Genomic DNA, 17,846 nt, shown 5'->3' on the forward strand with positions numbered 1-17,846 from the left:
CTACATATTTACTTCTGGTGGCTTTGAGGTCCCCGGGTCCCTTACGTGTTGTCTGAAAAGTGCTTGCTTTTGTTGTTTTTGAGCCTGGTATCCAATCATTTCTTCATGCCTGTTGCTTGTGTTCCGAGTAATCAGTTCTTGTGTGTCTGTTGCTACAATAAATTTTGTCGCATTCTCCTCACTGTTGTTGAAGAGACACTGGTTTATTTCATGTCTTGTCTGAAGGCACTCTTGACTAATGATCTTTATTAGTCTGCTCTGTACCTCTTCTAGTTTTATATAAAAGATAGAGGAGCTATTGCCACATGTAAGATGTTGGTGTACTGTAGATTTCTACAATGACTTGACAATGACTTCTGTTTTTTCTGATGATTGGCCGTTTTGACCATGAGGCTGATATTTCCATAAATAACTCGCTTACCTTTCTCCTGAAGTTCAGAGTCTAGCATTATATTGTAGTATTAAAAATTCCTTTTTCCTATTTTCACAATTTCCTATCTACCTTGAATTATGCCAATAGTTGAATTGTCTTTTCAACGAATACTGAGAGATCCTTCTATGTTTTTTGCAGTCAGCTTTGGTTTTGATGATGGTGAATAATTTTGTATGGTAAGTTTTGCCATCTCTGTTTCTGGCTGGTTTGTGCTGAACAGGCCCCTATAGTGGGTCTCACTCATAAGCTCCTTTTTGTTTTGGAAAGAGACTGTATTCCTGATATTTGTTCCTGCCATCCCTTTCTTTATTCACTGGAATATCTTATCTCTTAATTCTGAGACAGCTTATTTTCTTTAATAGCCTTTGGTAGGGGATCTAGGAAAAAGGGGAATTTTGTAGTTTTTTTTTTTTTTTTGAAGTTGCACATACGTCTTCATATCTGTATGTTGATCCCTTCAGAGAATTCAGTTGTTCCATGAAGCGTGGCTAACCTTGTTTGCTCCCCTGCAGTAGATCACTTGTGTCCATGTGTCCACCAATTCCATCCTGTAGAGAAGTTTTTAACAATTTGCTTTTTATGGATACTGAATTTCTTGGCTTCTGTAGGGAGCCCTGCTGTCAAGCTTCTCTTAGCTGTTTGGCTTTTCTACTACAGCCTTATCTTCCCCCAGAGCTCTTTTCTCACCCTGGTCATTTGTTTGATAGAACCCTATTATTTACAGAAACACGTTAGTCATGTTCTAGACCCCTCTCACACCAGTGCAGCAGATTCCTTCTCATTGACCCTCTGGAGGTGAGATTAGTGTCCATCTTTGAAGGACAAGAGCGTTGGTGGAGGAAATCTGTTGTTTGTGCTCCTTAATGTGTGTACTTACTAGAGAGGAGACTAGACCGAGCACTGACTGAAGGACAGCAGCGCAATGGGCAGCTCCAGGAGCATCTTTCTCAGCAGCTCTCTCAGTCTCTCTCCACTGCAGTGTGTAATCGTCTGGAGAGAACCATTCGTGAAGAGATGAAGAAGACAGTACCCCAGTGTAAGTGTTGCTTTCTGGATTTTGAAGGTGGATCTCTACAGTTAGCCCAGTAGAGATTGAAAACATGCTGTGTAAGAGTGCTGGCATTATATGAAATAGGAATTAAGTTACAGGAAGACTAGTCCTTGCACCTTCAGCTTTTGGGGTCCCACTGGAGTCTGAGAAGAGTGTGGGGGTGGAAGGAATATGAGGCTCCCAGAGGTGTAACTTTTGGGAACACTTTTTCAGAGGGCATGGTATGACCTTTTGTGATAAGCCACGAAGCTTTTGGAGTCTTTCCTTCCTTTCTGTGACAGAAGGCACAAGGAGGCCAATGAGTTTGGAAGTGTTAAGACTTAAGCAAGCCTAAACTTGTGTTTGCCCGCCCTTGACTCACTGGCCCCTTCTTTGTAAGAAAGGGTTCCTAGAAATACTGGTGGGAGAGGCCTCTGGAATCTTTAGTATCCACACTTCTGCTTGAAGTAGGGCTACCCAGAATCCTAGATCAGGTCAGCTGTGACTTTGAACAAGTCTTGAAAATCTTCATAGGTGGAGATTCCATAGTCTCTGGTGACTTCCAGGGCTGCACCACCTTCTTGGCAAAAAAGTTTCTCCTAATGGCAGGGCAGCCGCTCTAGCTGACGCTGCTAGAGCGGGGGGTGTGTGGGGGGGAGGGGGTTGGACCAGATGATCTCCGGAGGTCCTTTCCAACCCGAACTGTTCTGTGATTCTGTAATGTCCAACCTTAGCCTCCCAAGCCAGAGCTTGTGACCATTGTGAGCTGTATCATCTGGCACCTCCTGGAAGAGTTTGACTCTGTCATCCTTCTCAGGTTTTGAAGTTTGTCTCTGGGCTTAAAGCTTCAACTTTGACCTATTTGTGTTGTGTCTAGGCATTTCCAAGAGCATGGAACCTATTGCTGGCCAGCTAAGTAACACTGTTGCCGCCAAGCTCACTGCTATTGAGGGCACACTGAAAGAGAACATCACCAAACTAGTGAAATCAAAGGTAAGGAGAACCAGACTGTAACTTTCTCTGGGGACACTGAGCTGTCATCTCCCTGGCTAATGACTCCTCATACCTCTTCTCCTCACCTGTCTCTCCAGGTAGGTCTAAGGTCTGTTTAGCTGCCAGTGATCAAACAAAGCTCTTTTCTGGCCTCATCAGGAGAGTAGAAGAGTTGTGTACTCTTCTGCCTCCTTTGCCTCATTAGCCCTTTCTTTAACCTTAGTAAGTTCTTCATTTTGTACTGAGTTGTTCATTTTGTACTGGAACAGAGATTCTCACTACTGTTGGTTGTACTGGAGTAGAGTGTCTCATTACTGTTTTTTAGGACTATCTCAATCAGTCACGTGGTTAAAGTTTGACTTGCTTTTCTGCTCCCTGCTCTGTTCTCCATTTCTCTTTACTTAGAGAGTAGAAGCTTTTTACTTTCCTTGACAGAGGGAATAGTGGATTGTGGGAGAGAAGTTGAGGGAGAAGAGAGGAGCCCAGCCTGACTGTGCTGCTTTTCCTGCTCTAGAACTGAACTACAGGGAAGCCGTGATGTTCTTGAGCAGTCTGTCAGCAGGCAGGTTATCCGCCTGCTGTAGTTGTGGTACAGCTTGGTCAATGGAAAGAGTTCAGCTGCTCAGGGAAAATGCATGACTGACTGACAGTGGACTTTCCTTTTCTGCTGTGGGTGTGTTGCAAGGATGTATGATGTTTGTTTACATCTACACCTGCAGCAGGATGTTGTTAATTTTCTGAAGCCTCTTCTGTGTGTGCTTGTAAGAACCTTACAGATACCGTTGTGAGGGCAACGGCCGATACCCTGCAAGGACCAATCCAATCAGCGTACAGGGAAGCATTCCAAAGTGTTGTGTTGCCAGCCTTTGAGAAGAGCTGCCAGTCCATGTTCCAGCAAATCAATGAAACCTTCAAGCAGGGCACACAGGAATGTGAGTAGGATTTTTTTTTTCCCTGAGTTTTCTCTCCGCAGCTGACAAATTGGCCTTTGCTTGATGCCTTTGCCTTTCAGAGTTTCGTTGGTAGCTGTTTAATCTCTTAGCCCTTCTGCATGGTCTGAAAACGCACTCCTTTTCATGCTTCAGAAATGGAAGGAGAAGAGAGGAAATCTTTGTAGGGTTTGCTATAAGAACAGGAATACACCTTTGGTCTTTGTAGCCTGTGCAGCAAAATACTTTTCCTGCTTCTGTGGACTTGTGCTTTCATCTCTAAGTAGCGAAGCCCAGCTGTGGGACTGTCCCATCCTGATATCAGGAGAATGAAGTGTGGAGAGGATAGCACTCCTACAGGTGATCCGTCATCTCAGAGACATAATAGAACTGGGGAAGGTTCCTTGCTGGAACAGGGACTTCTCTTGTTCCTAGATCTGCAGACTGTGTCCAGCTACTATTTATTTTGGTGTGTTTTTTTTTTCTTACAAGTCTCCCAGGGCTGCTACAAGTACCTAGAACGTTCTTTTTCTTCTGCTTTTTGATCAGGCCAGTTCATACAATATTTTAAAATACAACTTTTTGATCTCTGAAGACACCATTTTTTGTCAGACATGTTCCTTCTCTTTTCTCTTAGTGATTTTATTGCCATTGAAGTCTGTCACTAATGCAGATCATAACCCATACTGTGTATGAAATACCCTCACCCCCATCTTTATCTTGCACTGAACAAACAGTCCCTGTAAAGAACCTGTCACAAGAGAACCTTTGGCATTATTGCTGTGTCATGTAATGCTCTAATGGGGACCCTGGGAGCAGGGTTTCTAGGTTAGTGTGTAACACAGCCCAAAGCAAGGCTCATGCATTCGCTTCCCTGCTCTCCTGTTCTTGAACACTTGCTAAGTAATTGATCCTGCTGGAGAATGTGTATAGCCTGGCAGCTGGATCTGTGCCCTGACCATCTCCACAGCACCGATGGCATGAACATCTTCCTGGGAAGCTCTTTGGTTGTTACAGATATCCAGCAGCTTGAGACGCACATGAAGAACAAGAAAGCACGAGAACAGGAGGCCCGAGACCCACTGCTGAACCAACTTCGACAGCTCATCAGCACCTTCCAGAGCACCACTGAGCAACTGGCTTCCACCATTGCGGCCAGTGTCCATGCTGAGGTGCAGCATCAGCTGCATATTATTGTGGGCAAGTAAGTTGGCAGCTGGGCTTGTTGAAAGAGATGTCAGTGAAAGGTGTACATGTGCATGACAAAACCCCTCCCTGCTCACCTGTGGCAGCAAGCCCTTTACCACAAGTGATGTAGAGGGCTACCTGTTAGCCTTGTTTGCACAGTATGACAAAAAAGCATGTGGGCTGGTGTAACTGCTGCTCTATGAGGCACAAAACAAAGGTCACAAAATATTTCTAATGACCAGCTGAATCTCTGCTGCGCATATGAGCTTGGGGCCTGCTTTTCAAGCTGACTGACCCATGTGTATTTTGGGAGGATGAGAGAGGACCTAATGCAGGCCAAAAGCATACTCGAGTCTGCCTAGCTTCCCTGTTCCAAAATGATCTTTGGGTCTCTTCTAGGCTTTTCCTCTTTACTGTGTGTCCTTATGCATACAAACAGTTTCTGCAGGCTATTCTGTCTTCTCACCTGTTCTGCAGCAATTTGTGTCTGGCCATCCTGGTTTTGGGACAGAATCCCTGCGGTGCCTTCAGCACGTTCACACCATGAAGCTTGGGGCCGGCTGCTGGCTGGTGGTCACCTGCAGGGTAGAATGGCCTTGTCTATTTTAAGCTGTTAGAACGTATGTCAGTGTGTGGTGGGGGTCTTCAATGCAGATGAGACACACCAGGAAAGATAACAGACTAAATGCTAGTCTCATTGCGTGGGCTGGACTTGCTCACAGGGAGGTTTTGCTATTCTAACCCTTCTGCAGTAGGGCAGGTTAGATCCTTTGTACCCTTTGTAAGACAGGAGGATCCTGTCTTGGGGAAACATACAGCAACAGAGCCTGCACTCTGAATTAGCCATCTAAGGAGAGGTTACACGCTCAGGGAGGGAGGTTGTTCTTATTTTAGAGGCGTCATGTGCAGGCTGGGAAACTATATATAATTGATGTAGAAGTTTGTGTCCGTTCTTGGGTGAATGCAGAGCCTAGCAGCCTTGCTTGGAAGCCAGATTCAGTGAAGATTTAAAAAACTGTATAACGAGAGAATTGGCTCCGTAGAACACCCCTTTCCCACAAAGAATTCCAGTATCGTCTGCATACGCCCCCAGGACTGTGTGTCACTGGCTATAGAGCTTCCCTGCGCAGACTGGCCATACCTGTGCCTCAGCAAGTTGTATGAACCCTTTGGAAGCCCCACTAAAGAAACAAGCCTCTGTTCTTTCTCACTAATAAAAGCTTTGAGCAATGTAGTCCTTCCTTCAGCTCTTCGTTTTCAAAAGCTGCTTTGTGTTTGGTTGTTTGGTTTTTTTTTTTTTTTTTTTTTTTTTTTTTTTTAGCCTGCAGGAGTCTATTTTGGCCCAGGTGCAGAGAGTCATTAAAGGAGAAGTGAGCCTGGCTATGAAGGAGCAGCAAGCAGCTGTCACCTCAAGCATTGTCCAGGCGATGCGCTCAGCGGCAGGGACTCCAATCCCATCTACTCACATGGACTTCCAGTCTCAGCAAACTCACATCCTTCAGCTGCTGCAGCAAGGACACCTCAATCAAGCTTTCCAGCAGGTACACAGGCTTCCTTGCAAAGGCCGCACTGCTTTGGTGGGAGATGGACTGAGAACAGCTTCCTGAGGTGTGGACATAGTCCCACAACAACTTCTACAGGAATAGGCTGAAAAGACCTCTGGCAGCAGACCATTCAAGGGGTGCAGTTGTACCCTCATGCAGGTCAGGCAAGAGCCATGCAAGTTCCATGATTTCGCGTTTAAGTTCCTTCTTTCCTGCTGATTCCTTGTCAGGACAGTGTTAGTGCTGCTCCTAAGATTACTTCAGAGTAAGCCAGATTGTTTTGCCATCAGCAGTGGCACGTGGTATATCCCTAAAGAGCAAAGCTTCATAAGCCTCTCCAGGCAGATATACCAACTGGGGCCTGACTCTGTCGTCGTTGCTAGATGCATAGGCAAATCATTTGAGCTGTTACAGACAAACTCCAGGGCTAAGAGGTAGTGATGCTGTGCAAGTGAACTGGTAGGGGAGTGCAAACATGGGCCTGCTCCATGCTGATTGTATCCTGCTTCTGTGTCTGACTGTGGTCTGTTACTTCCCTTTAGTTTAGAACAAATGGGGGGTGCATTGACAGCCTAAACCCTGTCCTGCTTGCATGTACACCATGGTTTGCAGAGCCCTCTGCTCCCAGAGCAGGCTGGTGAGCCATTGAGCTGTCCCCAGGCAGACAGCTGTCTTGTGCTCTATCCCATGTCCCTCACCTGGCTGTTGTTTCCTCTGCATTTCTAGCTGTATCTTCCTTGCAGGCTCTAACAGCAGCTGATCTCAATCTGGTCCTGTATGTCTGTGAGACTGTGGATCCTCAGCAAGTATTTGGCCAGCATCCATGCCCGCTGTCCCAGCCTGTGCTCCTGTCTCTCATTCAGCAGCTCTCCTCAGATTTGGGTACTCGTACAGAACTGAAACTGAAGTGAGTATGATCACAGAGCCAGGTTTGAACCTATGCAGGCACATTCCTGGCTCTGGCTTTAAATTCACTACATGGAAGTGGAAGGTGGTGCTTTGACAAAGGTTAGAACTTGTTTGGCCTATTGCTGGCACCTGAACAAACTGCTAAGACTTGGAAGAAGATTTAGGTATTGCAACAGAGAGCTTTGCAGCCCAGAGGTAGTAGTAAATAGGTACCTAGCTGTAGATGCTGTTAGCTCCTGTCTTGTAGTCTCTAAATATTGTTTGCAGTCTGTGCAGCAATACCCTGTAACCAAGGAGCAATTCCCATGTGGAGGTAGAAGGAGGGATAGTGCCATGCTCCCTGGATAGCATAATATCCAGAGCAACTTTGTTCTGCCTTGTATTCTTAATCCATGACTGGACTTTGTGCTGGCAATTCCTCATCATGACTGCCAGAGAGGTTCAGTGTGAGGTGGCAGCAGGATCTTCTGGAAGAAGTGTCTGTTAGATGCTCTAAGCAAAGCTCATGTGACAAAATAGTGACTGTGCTGGTACTTGCCATGGACACTTCTAGGTTTTAAGTCAAAGCCCTGTTATCTGTCTTGAAAAACTAACTTGTTAAGTTGCCTGAAGGTTTTGACCATGGCTTCCATGTAGAATATTTTAAATCCAGTTTTTAACTCAATTTAGCATGGGGGAAGGCAGTTCAAGCTAGAAAAAGCTGGAAAAAGGCTTTGAGTTACAGAAGAGCTGATAATCAGGGTTCAAGCCACTGCTGTTGAGTTCAAGCTGGCCAGTTAGTGAATATCTCTTGCAGTGACCACATAGGCTTACTTTCAGGCTGTGAATTTGGAAGTGTGTGGTTTATCTGAACTTGGAAAGGCTTGTTGGTAAAATTCTTTCTCTTCCCGTTCCCTTCTTGCACAGACCTAGTTATGTTGGAAGCAGACCTTAAATATATCCCTACATGAAATAAACCTCACTGCTGAAGGGATTTTTTTGCGGTCAAATAAATAACTAATTCTGTTTATGCTAAAAAGCCATCAAAGAAAGCATTTACACAACTCTGACCAGGTGTAGCCTGTGGCCAAGTACCACCTCCCTCCCTCCAGGGAGCTCCAGCTTGCTGTTGTGCCTGCTTGGTTCAGGCAGCCAGGCTGTGTTGCATGTACTGCAGACTGGAAACTATAGTCTGCCCTTACATGTTGAAGAAGGGATAGCTGGACTTTGCTAGAAGTCAATAACATTTATTTTCTAATGGCTGAACTTACTGCACTGAGTGTGGTTAGATGGGGGACAGAATTTTATGTCTCCACTAAAATGAACTGAGTTGGTCTGGAGTCACTTGTCAAGTTTGGCTCTAAACCTGGTCTCTCTCCTTCAGTTACTTGGAGGAAGCAGTGATGCACCTGGACCACAGTGACCCCATTACCCGTGACCACATGGGGTCTGTCATGAACCAGGTGCGGCAGAAGCTCTTCCAGTTCCTCCAGGTGGAACCCCACAACGCGCTGAGCAAGCCTGCCCGTCGCCTCATGATCATGCTTCAGGGCCTGGTCACCCCTAGCATGACCTAGGAGAACCTTGCTATCTTGTGGGCTGCTCCATGGAAGCCCACCCAGCAGATCCAGTAGTAACTAACCATGTATGGCTTGTGTTAAGAGCTCTTGCCAGGAAATCTATCAACATGTGTGTGATGTCTCTAAGGCAAACACCATCTGTGTATAGTCCCAAATAATTGCTGAACACTCACTTGGCTTATTTTCCTAAACAGCCTTGTTTTGAGAGTTAAGTCTCCTCTTCACCTGCCCATCTGTCCCTAAGGCCTGGCTGGCAGTCCAAGTTGCATTCAGCAGAAGCCAGTGGATTTCTTACCCCTTTAGTTTGCAGTCTGTGGCCATGAGTAGAGGAGAAAGGAGGTGTGCACTGAGCCTGAGCAAGGGGGCTGGAGGAACGTGCGCGCCTCATTGACAAGAAACTTGTACCTGTACCTTAGTCAAGTAGTTGGAAACCCTCCTCAGAGGGAAGTGCTCCCTGGTAGGATTGGTAGGTGGAAGGATATCAGACAAGGACGAAGAGGGGTTTTATCTAACTCCGGGTCTGCACTGCCACAGCTGCTCCCACACAGTGCAGGCCGATATGGGCAATGGGGCTGTGCATGCATGTCTTTCTGGTTCTGGAGTGAGCTGAGGAGGTGCTCTGGGTTCAGATGGTCAGGAAGCAGCAAGCTGCAAGAGCCCCTCAGGGCCTTTGGTTCTCTTTGTATTGGAGCATGTCCATGGATCAGATATTTCCTTTAGTTTTGATTTTACACCAGAGTTTTTCTTCTTATCTAAAATTTGAATTTTTTTTTTGAAATAACATTAAGAAGAATTCAATAAACAACAAACAACTTTTTGAGAAAAACAAATTGCTGGAGTTGCTTCTGTTCTTTTCCTGAGGGAGGGAGGCAGCAAGGTTTTTGGAACAGGTCCACTGCTGGAGCATGTAAAGTGAATTGGAGAGCTCTCTGAGGATCTCTGGTCTGGAGCCTGAAGCGAGGGGGCAAGATGCCCTCAGGGGCAGCCCTTGGACAAAGTTGCACCTTGAGCTGTTGTGTGTGAGTCGGGCGTGACACTTCAGTGAAAGTCCAGGAGAGCTGAGATGGGCTGTTAGAGGTGGTGTTTTGCTGTCAGCAGAAAGTCATTAATTCCTGCTTTCACAGCACAGTGCATCTCCTGCCGCTCTAAAAGTGTCTTTCCCATCCCTAGTACTGGCTTACCCTCTGGAACAGGCAATGTCCCCAAGCATCGACTGGCAGGGCCTGTGATGCCTTTGAGCCTAGGCCGACTTGGCCTGAGCTGGTGTTAGAAGGCATGTGAGGGATTGCCAGGTGGAGAACCAGGGATCGGAAGAGGGCTGAAAGAAGTTTCCCCTTCCCATAATGGGAGCGGTGCATACTGAACAGGTTTCCCCTTCCTCTGGTAGGAGTGTCCCTCGGCACTCTTGTCCCATCCTGCTGCCTCTCCTGGCAGCAAGCTGGGCACCCTTGCCCTGTGCCTCGCAGCTCCCTGGCAGCCAAGTGCTGGCCGTGTCCTACCCGGGGCTGCCTGCACTCTTCCCACTGCTCAGCTGCCTACCCGGCCCTCCCCCCCCGAGCCGGGGCTGGTGCGCAGCAGGGCCGTGCCTCGTGCTGCTTTTCGGGAGGCCGTGCTTGAGGAGAAGCTGCTGCCGGGCCCGAGCAGGAGAGGGCCGGCGCGGCCCCCAGCGGGAGGCGGGCGGGCCACCAGCTAGGGGAGCCCCGAGCGAGGGCGGGGCGGGGCGGGGGCGGGGGCGGGGCGGCGGGGCCGGGGTTCCCGGCGGCTGCGGAGCGCGGCGCACACGGCGCGGCGCGGCGGCGGCGTCCGCATCATGGGCTGCGGCTGCTGGCGGCTGCTGAGCGTCGTGTGCCCGCTGCTCCTGCACTTCGGTGAGTGCCTCCTCTCTGGGCCAGGGATATCGGGCCCGCTTCGGGGCCCCGAGCTGCGGGACGGCTCTGGGGCTTTCGGTGGCCGCGGCTCAGACCGCCGTCCTGGGCAGCTCTTCCTCCGGAGAGCCCGACCTGCTTCCCTGCTGGTGGACCTGGGACAAAGCATCCGGGGCGGCGGCGGCGGCGGCGGGGCGAGCAGCCCCGGGCTTTCCCCGACGTGCCCCGGGGCTGGGATAGACTGGTGGACGGGAGCCTCCTTTCAAGCCGGGACTGGGCCCCCTGCCTGCCTCTATCTTTGCTGCCTCCCAGATGCCCTTTTGCCTCCCCGGTGTTGCTGGGCCCGTGGTCCTGTCCTGCCTCAGCCCTGCAGAGCAGTGTGCCTCGGTGGCTTTCCAGGTACAGCAGGGTGCTCGTGGCTGTGCGGGACTGGAATGATCACTGTGTCTCATGCCCTCTCTCAATCCTGGAGATGGAGGAAACTAGCTTTGTACAATTGCCATGGTGCCTGTCTGCTTGGACCAGGACAATCCCTGAGCTCAGAGTGGGTTTGCACCTCTGGTCCTCCTGCCCAGACCAGTGACCCCAAGCTGGCCCTTCCCGCCAACACCCTGTGCTCCTGACAACTTCCTCCCTCTTCCCCCCCCCCCCAACCTTCCTTCACCAAAGGCTTGGAGGACACCCCAGCAACTCCCACGGGCTGGAGTGACTATAAAGTAGGCAAATCCCGCAACCTTGCTTGCACCAGTGTGCTGTCTCCATGTTCTCCCATGCCTTCCAGAGCTGAGGAAGGAAACTGGCTCCAGGCACAGCGTTACCCAGCTGGTGCTCTTGCCCCAAAGAGGGGCACATGGAGCTGAGAGACTTAATGCCAGTCTGATGGTGCACTGAGGGTGGAGCATGGGGACCACTGGGCTTGGGGCTGGTGAGTGATTTCAGTCCTTTCCCAGAGGTGAGACAGCTGCATCAGTGCTTGCTTGGGAGTTGGTGATGCTCTGCTGCATCCTGGCCTCCGTCTGTGTTTCTCTTGGGGCTCTTTCTGGGAAGCACTGCTATTGTATGACCCTGCCAGAGCTGGGAGCAGGTTTGTGCCTTGTGATTTTGCTGCGGGGTAGCAGAGCTGATTTGCCCTCCTGGTTTCTCCTTCCTGCTGATCCTGCGCTTACCTAGTCCAACCTCACAGCAAGGGAGTGTGGTGGAAGCGAGCACCCTATGCCCAGGTGTTAGAGACTGGGAGGCCAAAACCCAGCTCACACAGCATGGCAGAGACCATGAGGTGCCCCTCTGGCTGGCTGACAGAAGGCGTCTCTGCACCTGCCACCCTGGCCGTGCTATTCAGCAGCTTTCCCAGGGCTGATGTCGTTGGGGTTGGTCTGATGTGCTTATTGCCCAGCTGGCCTAAAAGAAGAGCAGCAGATCCTGTTTATTCTGTTGACACCTGTGATATTTGTGACCCACATAGCTGGTATCAACCCAGCACCAGAGGTTTTTCGTGATGATGCTGTCAGGGTTTCCTGTTTTGCGAAAATCTGTTGTTCTTCACAACAGGCTGACATTTCAGACTTGACCCTGCGCTGGTCTCAGCTGCAGCCACTTTGTTCAGGGCCTTGCTTCAGGGGAACGGGCATGGGATGCCATTGACATGTCACAAGGCTCCCTGGAGACATCCTGGCTGCCTTTGTAGTTGCTGGACAGCTTTTGGCTGTCTTTGGGGACTCCTTTTTGCATGACAGCCATCTGGTTTTCTCCCTCCAGACAGCAGAGCTTCCAGTGGGGCTGGCCTAATGCCTTTTTGGCCATCTTCAACTTACAGAGTCCCTAAGCACACCATGCATAGCATTTCTGAGTCTCATGACTCCCATGACATGGCCCTATGGTGATAGTTGTCCCTCCTTGACTGACCAAGGCAGAGCTAGGGGCTTCCCTGGGAGCTGCTATGGGCACTGCAGTGTCAGCAGATTTTTCAGTTTCTGCCTGTCCCAGCATGGTGCCCACTGTCCACCTATATCAGCTTCCAGATTGTTGTGAGTCTGGGTGGGCCAGTCCCTGCTGAGGGGCTGGAGATGGAGCAGCTCTTCTTCAGAACCTGCAAGCCCAGCTCAATGTCTGTCCTGATGTGACATCCTAGTCCTGCCACTATCCCAGCAGCATGACTTGGTGGGTCTAGGGGTGAACCATCAGTCGTGGGAGTGCTATGCATGTGGGGACCCAGACTAGAGTGGGGTTCCCCCCCGCAATGTGGTGCTGGGGCAATGCAGGTTCACTTGTTCCTTGTTTTTTCCTTGCTGGATCTGCCCTGTCATCATTATGCAGGTTAAGACCAAAGTGGCTTGGATCTGCCTTGGCCCCAGAAACCTCCATGCCCCTCTAAGCTCCTGCTCTGTGGGGCTATTCCCCCAGGCCCTGGAAGTGGGAGAGGGAAGCAGAGGCATCAGATGGCCCCCAGCTCCACACTGTCCGTGGTGGCAGATCCACCACCATCCTGCCACGCGGTTCACCCAGGGCAGAGCTGAGCTGAGCACTCAGCACTTCCAAGCAGCCCAGCCACATAACGCTTTTTTGGTTTCTCTTGGCTGTGGAAGCACTAGCATTAGTCCCAAATATGCCCTATCACCTACTGTCCTGCAGCCAGCATCAGGGTTTCGCCGTTGTTTTCAGTTCATCCCTTGCAGAGCACAGTAGGGAACTGGGGCTTCCCAGGGTGAATCAGCTGGAGTTGCACTTCTGCCTCTCTCCCCCCCACCCCCTTTTTTTTTCCTGTTACAGCAGGGACTCCAGCTTGCTCAGCTAGTCAAGTCTTTGCTTTTATTTTTTTTTGTGTTGTAGTCACAAATTAATCTTTGCTATTTGGGGATAAAAAAGCTGGACAGATGGCTCTGGAGAGATCCTGGGAGGCCCGAAGCAAAGTGGGCCATCGTGCTGCCATTTGGGTACAGCTAATAGCAGTATCACTTGCAAGATCATCAGATTGTGCCACATTCTGCTCCCAGGCCCGGAGTGAAGACTCAGTCAGAGGAACGTTTAATTCGGAGGGCTCCAAAGAAACTTGCTCTTGCTCCAAGCATGGACATGAATACCACTGCTTGGGACCTCCCAACAACCACTGCCTTTTTCCCCCCTAAAAAAAAAAAAAAAAAAAAAAAAGACCTATTTTAATTATTTCACTGCTTGCTTCCTTCTGCTGGGAGGAGACTGAGGAGGATAAATTCATTTACCAGTGGTAATCACAAGGCATTAATTGTCTCTTTGTGGAGTTGGTGGTTGGGCTTGAGAAGGGTTCACAGTCCCTTTTGGAACCATTTTCTGGCTCCATTTCCATTACCTTCAGGACCCCTTGTCCAGGATGGTTTAGCCCACCCAGTGTGAGTGTGGGCTCTGTTGCCTGGCAGCAATGAGTTCGCTTTTGTATCAGCACAGCCCCTGCCACAACCAGCCCACAATGACCTGGAAAGTATACAACCTGGCCAAGCCAGAGCAGTTTTGCTTCTAGCTTTTGGGGCCCAGTTGGATTTTCACCACGCTGACTATGTGATAGTCACTTTTGCATGTCAAGACCCCTCATGCAAGCATCCAGGTCTGCTAATGACACTGTGCTGTGGAAGCGGGCACAACTGCTTCCTGTCTCCTGTGCTCCCCTTGCTTCCTCGTTTTCCTCCTCTTGCTGGTTCTTGGATGGGTTATTGCAGGTTTCATGGCCCATGAAGGGCAGTTTTTTCTACCTCTCCATCCTGTTTGTTCCTGATTGTATGGCCTGGCTCAGGCTGTGTGCAAGAATGGCTTGGGTTCCCCCTCCCTGCCCTGTCACTTGCCCTGCTTGGCAGTGCAAACTTGGGGAGAGGATGCCAAGGGGTCTGAAAGGTTGTGAAAGGGGGGTTGTGGGTCCTCACCTAGCTCACAACATTTCAAAGCCTGGCATCACCCTCTCCGCATGTACCTGGAGGTGGGCAATTGCAGCAGCCCTGCATGGCATGGAGTGGGATGGAAGCTTTGCACAGGGACAGTCCTGAGGACATGGTGGGGCCTCCCACACCACGTGGAGTCCCAGGGCTGCAGCTGCTGCAGCTGGACACTGAGCACCCCCACAGCAGGATGAATCCATGCTGCAGAGGAGCCTCAAAGACCTGGCTGGGGCATGGGTCTACCTGCTGTCAGATAAAGCTGAGGGCTGGGTTTGTATTGCAGGTATGGCCAGCTGGGGGTCTGGAGAGCAGGTTCAGCTCTGGCTTTTCTGTCCCCTCTACAGTCATGACCCAGGAGCCCATGAGCATGGTGGGGAAGTGTGACACCATCTACAAGGGCTTTGCTGGCTGCCTCATCAGCTTGGGGGACAGCATGGTGCAGAGCGTCCAGCGGCAGCAGGAGAGCGGCCAAGAGGTGCAGGAGCTGGACTCCATCTGCAAGTGAGTGGGCCACGGGCCTTGATACAGCTGCCCCATGCTTGCAGGAGCTGCCAGGATGCTTCGGTGGCAGTGGGATGCTTGCCTCGCTGCAGTGCTGGCCTGGGGCAGAGATGGTGGTTCCTTGTGGCTGGCAAGCTCCCATGCATTCCCATGTCCCCCCAGGTCCTGGGACGACTTTCATGCGTGTGCCAGTGGGGTCCTGTCAAGCTGCCCTGAGGAGGCAGCCGCCATCTGGGAGTCGCTGCGTGAGGAATCCCGCAAGATCCAGTTCCAGGGAAACCTGCATGAGCTATGCAGCACCCGGGCCCATGTGGCCAGCGCCCGGGGCTTACCAGCTGCTGAGACCAACCAGGAGACGCTGCGAGGCTCAGCTGCCCCCGTGCTCCTCAGCCTCCTGCCCTTGCTGGTCCTGCCACTGCTGGTGCCCTGGGTCTAGCCCTGTGGCAGTGCTGGGGCCCCTTTCCACCCGACCTGGCTCAGGACATCCCCAGGATCCATTTGAGGATGAGGATCCAGGAGCATCACCTCTGCTGCAGCAGGGAGGCCTGTGCACTAGGGCCGGTGGTGGGGACGTTGCCTTGCTACCCACATCGCAGCCCTCACGGCCAGCGCCGAGCCCTGGGGCCAGCCCAGCTGCAGCACAGCAGAGCTCTGCCCCAATGAGGCAGCTCAGGGGGTGGTGGCATTTCAGGTAGCCGCCTCTTCAAGTGCCACTGCCTCTGGGGATGTCCAACAGCCCTGCCAGTCCATGCTCGGGGCTGTGGTCGCCACATAGTGGAGGCCTGTCCTGAGAGACAAGGGCTGCACCCACCCTGTAGAGCCAGGCCTATTCCCAGGGCTGTTTTGGGCTCCCTCTTCCTTGGGGTCCCAGCACCACTAGGGACAGCTCTGATGCCACTGAGGGACCTGAGCGAGAGGAGGCTGCAGGGTGGCCCTTGCCCTTGGCGGGGGTTATTGCCAGCAGCTCAGTCCCTCGCTATCCCCACGCAAGGTGAACCCAGCCCTCTTGGTCCCTCATCCCCTGTGGCCTCAGTGCCCATGTTGTGCCCACCGCCAGGCCCGTTTTATGGGGGCATAGTCTTCTTTCTCTACTGGATCACTTCAGATGGATTTATATTTATATTAAAAGATGCTTTTACATTTCTCTGGTCTCTCTCTGCTTTGGGTCTAGCTTGTGCTCTTTCCCAAGGCCCCTTTTTGCTCCCTAGGGCATTAGGCAGTGCTGCAGGAGGAAGGATGAGAAAAGCTTCCTTGGACCCAGGTGTCCAGGGCAGGGGCACCTTTGCCTGTTCTATACGGTGATGGGACAAAAGAGGCTGCAAAAAGAGCAAGGGAATGAGAGGGGAGGCTCTGCAGCCCCACATCTGGGTACTTGCAGGGATCAGGATGGCATTGGGGCATCCCCCCAGGGGTGGCCTCTGGTAGCCCTGTAGGACACCTGAGGGTACCCAGGCCCAGGATGGGGGGGCATGGGTGGCTTGTGGGCCGCTGGAAGACAGCGAAAGAGCTACTCAGGTAACGTGAGCCGGCAAGGCTGGCCACAGGGCATGCGCCCAGGCATTACCAGGGATTTTTCATTTCCTCTCAAAGGGTATTAAGGGCTTTGCTGAGATTTTGGCTTGGCTTTCCAGTGAGGCTGGTCCGTAATGTAATTAATCTGCCTTCTCATTTGCATGAGCCAGAACCCTCGGCCACGCTTTGGGCTGTGGATGCCACTGAGGCACCTGCACCAGGCATGCCTGTGCCTCAGCCTGTGCCAAGCCTCAGAAAGCCAGAGCCCATGTTTGTGCCTGCACTGGCATCAGCAGCCAGCGCCCCCTCCTCCCCCCCCCCCAATCCCCGGCTGTCAAAGTTGGGCTTGAGAGCAGGCCTTTGGAGAGCTCCCAGTCCCCAGTGCTGCACCCTGGGGAGTTTGGCCCTGTGTCCTACTTCAGGGCCTTTCATGTCTAAGCATAAAAGGCCCCAGGTCCAACCTGAAAGACAGCTGCTTTCAGGGCTAGACATAAAGGGAGTAAAGAGATAGAGACTATGCTTTCTTTATTTTAAGATACATTTTAGGAATACATGGCACACACACATATATATATATATATTTTTTTTTTTTTTTGCAGCCATTAGGTTGCCTGCTAATGTATAATTCCAATGACATCATAAAATTTTTTTTTTAATTCCCATTTTTTTAACCTCTTTTTTTTTGGTCCTACATTGCCACATCTTAATAGACATCGAGGAAATTGAGGTTTACAGGGAAAAAATGGAATTTTTTTAGACCAACTGGTCTAGCTGAAAAAAAAAACAAGGAACTCGAGCTCTCCTTCAGCTCTGAAGTGGGACGTATGGAAGTTAAACTGAGATGAAGTGCTAGAGTTTTAACTTCTTGTGCCAATCAATGAAAGCCGCTGTAGAACACAGGTTGCTTGCTGTAATTCCCATCAGCACTGCTGCTACAACGCGAACTTCAGGCTTTTCTGATGTACTAAAAACCATCATGGCAAAGCAGTTCCTCTGGAGCCAGGTTAGCAAGATGACCTCCCTGCCCACAAGGAAACTATCTTCCCCCTCCTCTGCCATCAAAAAGGACATTAACATTGCAATGACCAAACCCCATTTATTGCACAGATCACCTTCTCCTTCTGGAGCACCTCTGAGGCTCCCTGCAGCTGCAGCAGGTGGATCAAGCCATAATAGCAGTACATGAGATTGCATCCAGCATGATAAATGCAATAGCATACTGGCTGCCAAAATCCTCCGGCTGAGGTGAGTGCCACGTAGCCCCAGACCGGTGACGGTTCATCTGCTGTGTGAGGCTCAAATAAAATGTGTGCGAGGCCACTCAGAGGGACCTGGACAGGCTGGAGAGCTGGGTGGAGAGGAACCTCCTGAAGTTCAACAAAAGGCAAGTGCAGGGTGCTGCACCTAGGCAGGAAGAACCCCAAGCACCAGGACAGGCTGGGGGCTGACCTGCTGGAAAGCAGCTCTGCAGAGAAGGCGCTGGG

At 50.9% G+C, this 17,846-nt stretch overlaps 2 protein-coding genes across 3 annotated transcripts in view; both read left to right on the top strand.

The window, feature by feature from the left end:
• Nucleotides 1–9,415, top strand: part of EDC4 (enhancer of mRNA decapping 4) — a 40,162-nt gene extending 30,747 nt beyond the window's left edge. For both annotated transcript variants that reach the window (XM_068955583.1, XM_068955584.1), the window contains 7 exons: nt 1,314–1,469; nt 2,341–2,456; nt 3,223–3,388; nt 4,403–4,589; nt 5,895–6,114; nt 6,861–7,024; nt 8,390–9,415. In XM_068955583.1, coding sequence (XP_068811684.1) covers nt 1,314–1,469; nt 2,341–2,456; nt 3,223–3,388; nt 4,403–4,589; nt 5,895–6,114; nt 6,861–7,024; nt 8,390–8,582 — 1,202 coding nt within the window. In that variant the 3' untranslated portion in view covers nt 8,583–9,415. The remainder of the gene's footprint in view (nt 1–1,313; nt 1,470–2,340; nt 2,457–3,222; nt 3,389–4,402; nt 4,590–5,894; nt 6,115–6,860; nt 7,025–8,389) is intronic.
• A 904-nt stretch (nt 9,416–10,319) lies between these two features.
• On the top strand, nt 10,320–15,995 carry NRN1L (neuritin 1 like). Its single transcript, XM_068956113.1, has 3 exons — nt 10,320–10,453; nt 14,694–14,850; nt 15,013–15,995. The coding sequence occupies exons 1-3, from the start codon at nt 10,396–10,398 to the stop codon at nt 15,284–15,286; spliced, it is 489 nt and encodes a 162-aa protein (XP_068812214.1). The 5' UTR covers nt 10,320–10,395; the 3' UTR covers nt 15,287–15,995.
• The last annotated feature ends 1,851 nt before the right edge of the window (nt 15,996–17,846 follow it).

This window comes from Struthio camelus, chromosome 10 (genome assembly GCF_040807025.1).
Source record: "Struthio camelus isolate bStrCam1 chromosome 10, bStrCam1.hap1, whole genome shotgun sequence".
Classification (NCBI taxonomy): domain Eukaryota; kingdom Metazoa; phylum Chordata; class Aves; order Struthioniformes; family Struthionidae; genus Struthio; species Struthio camelus.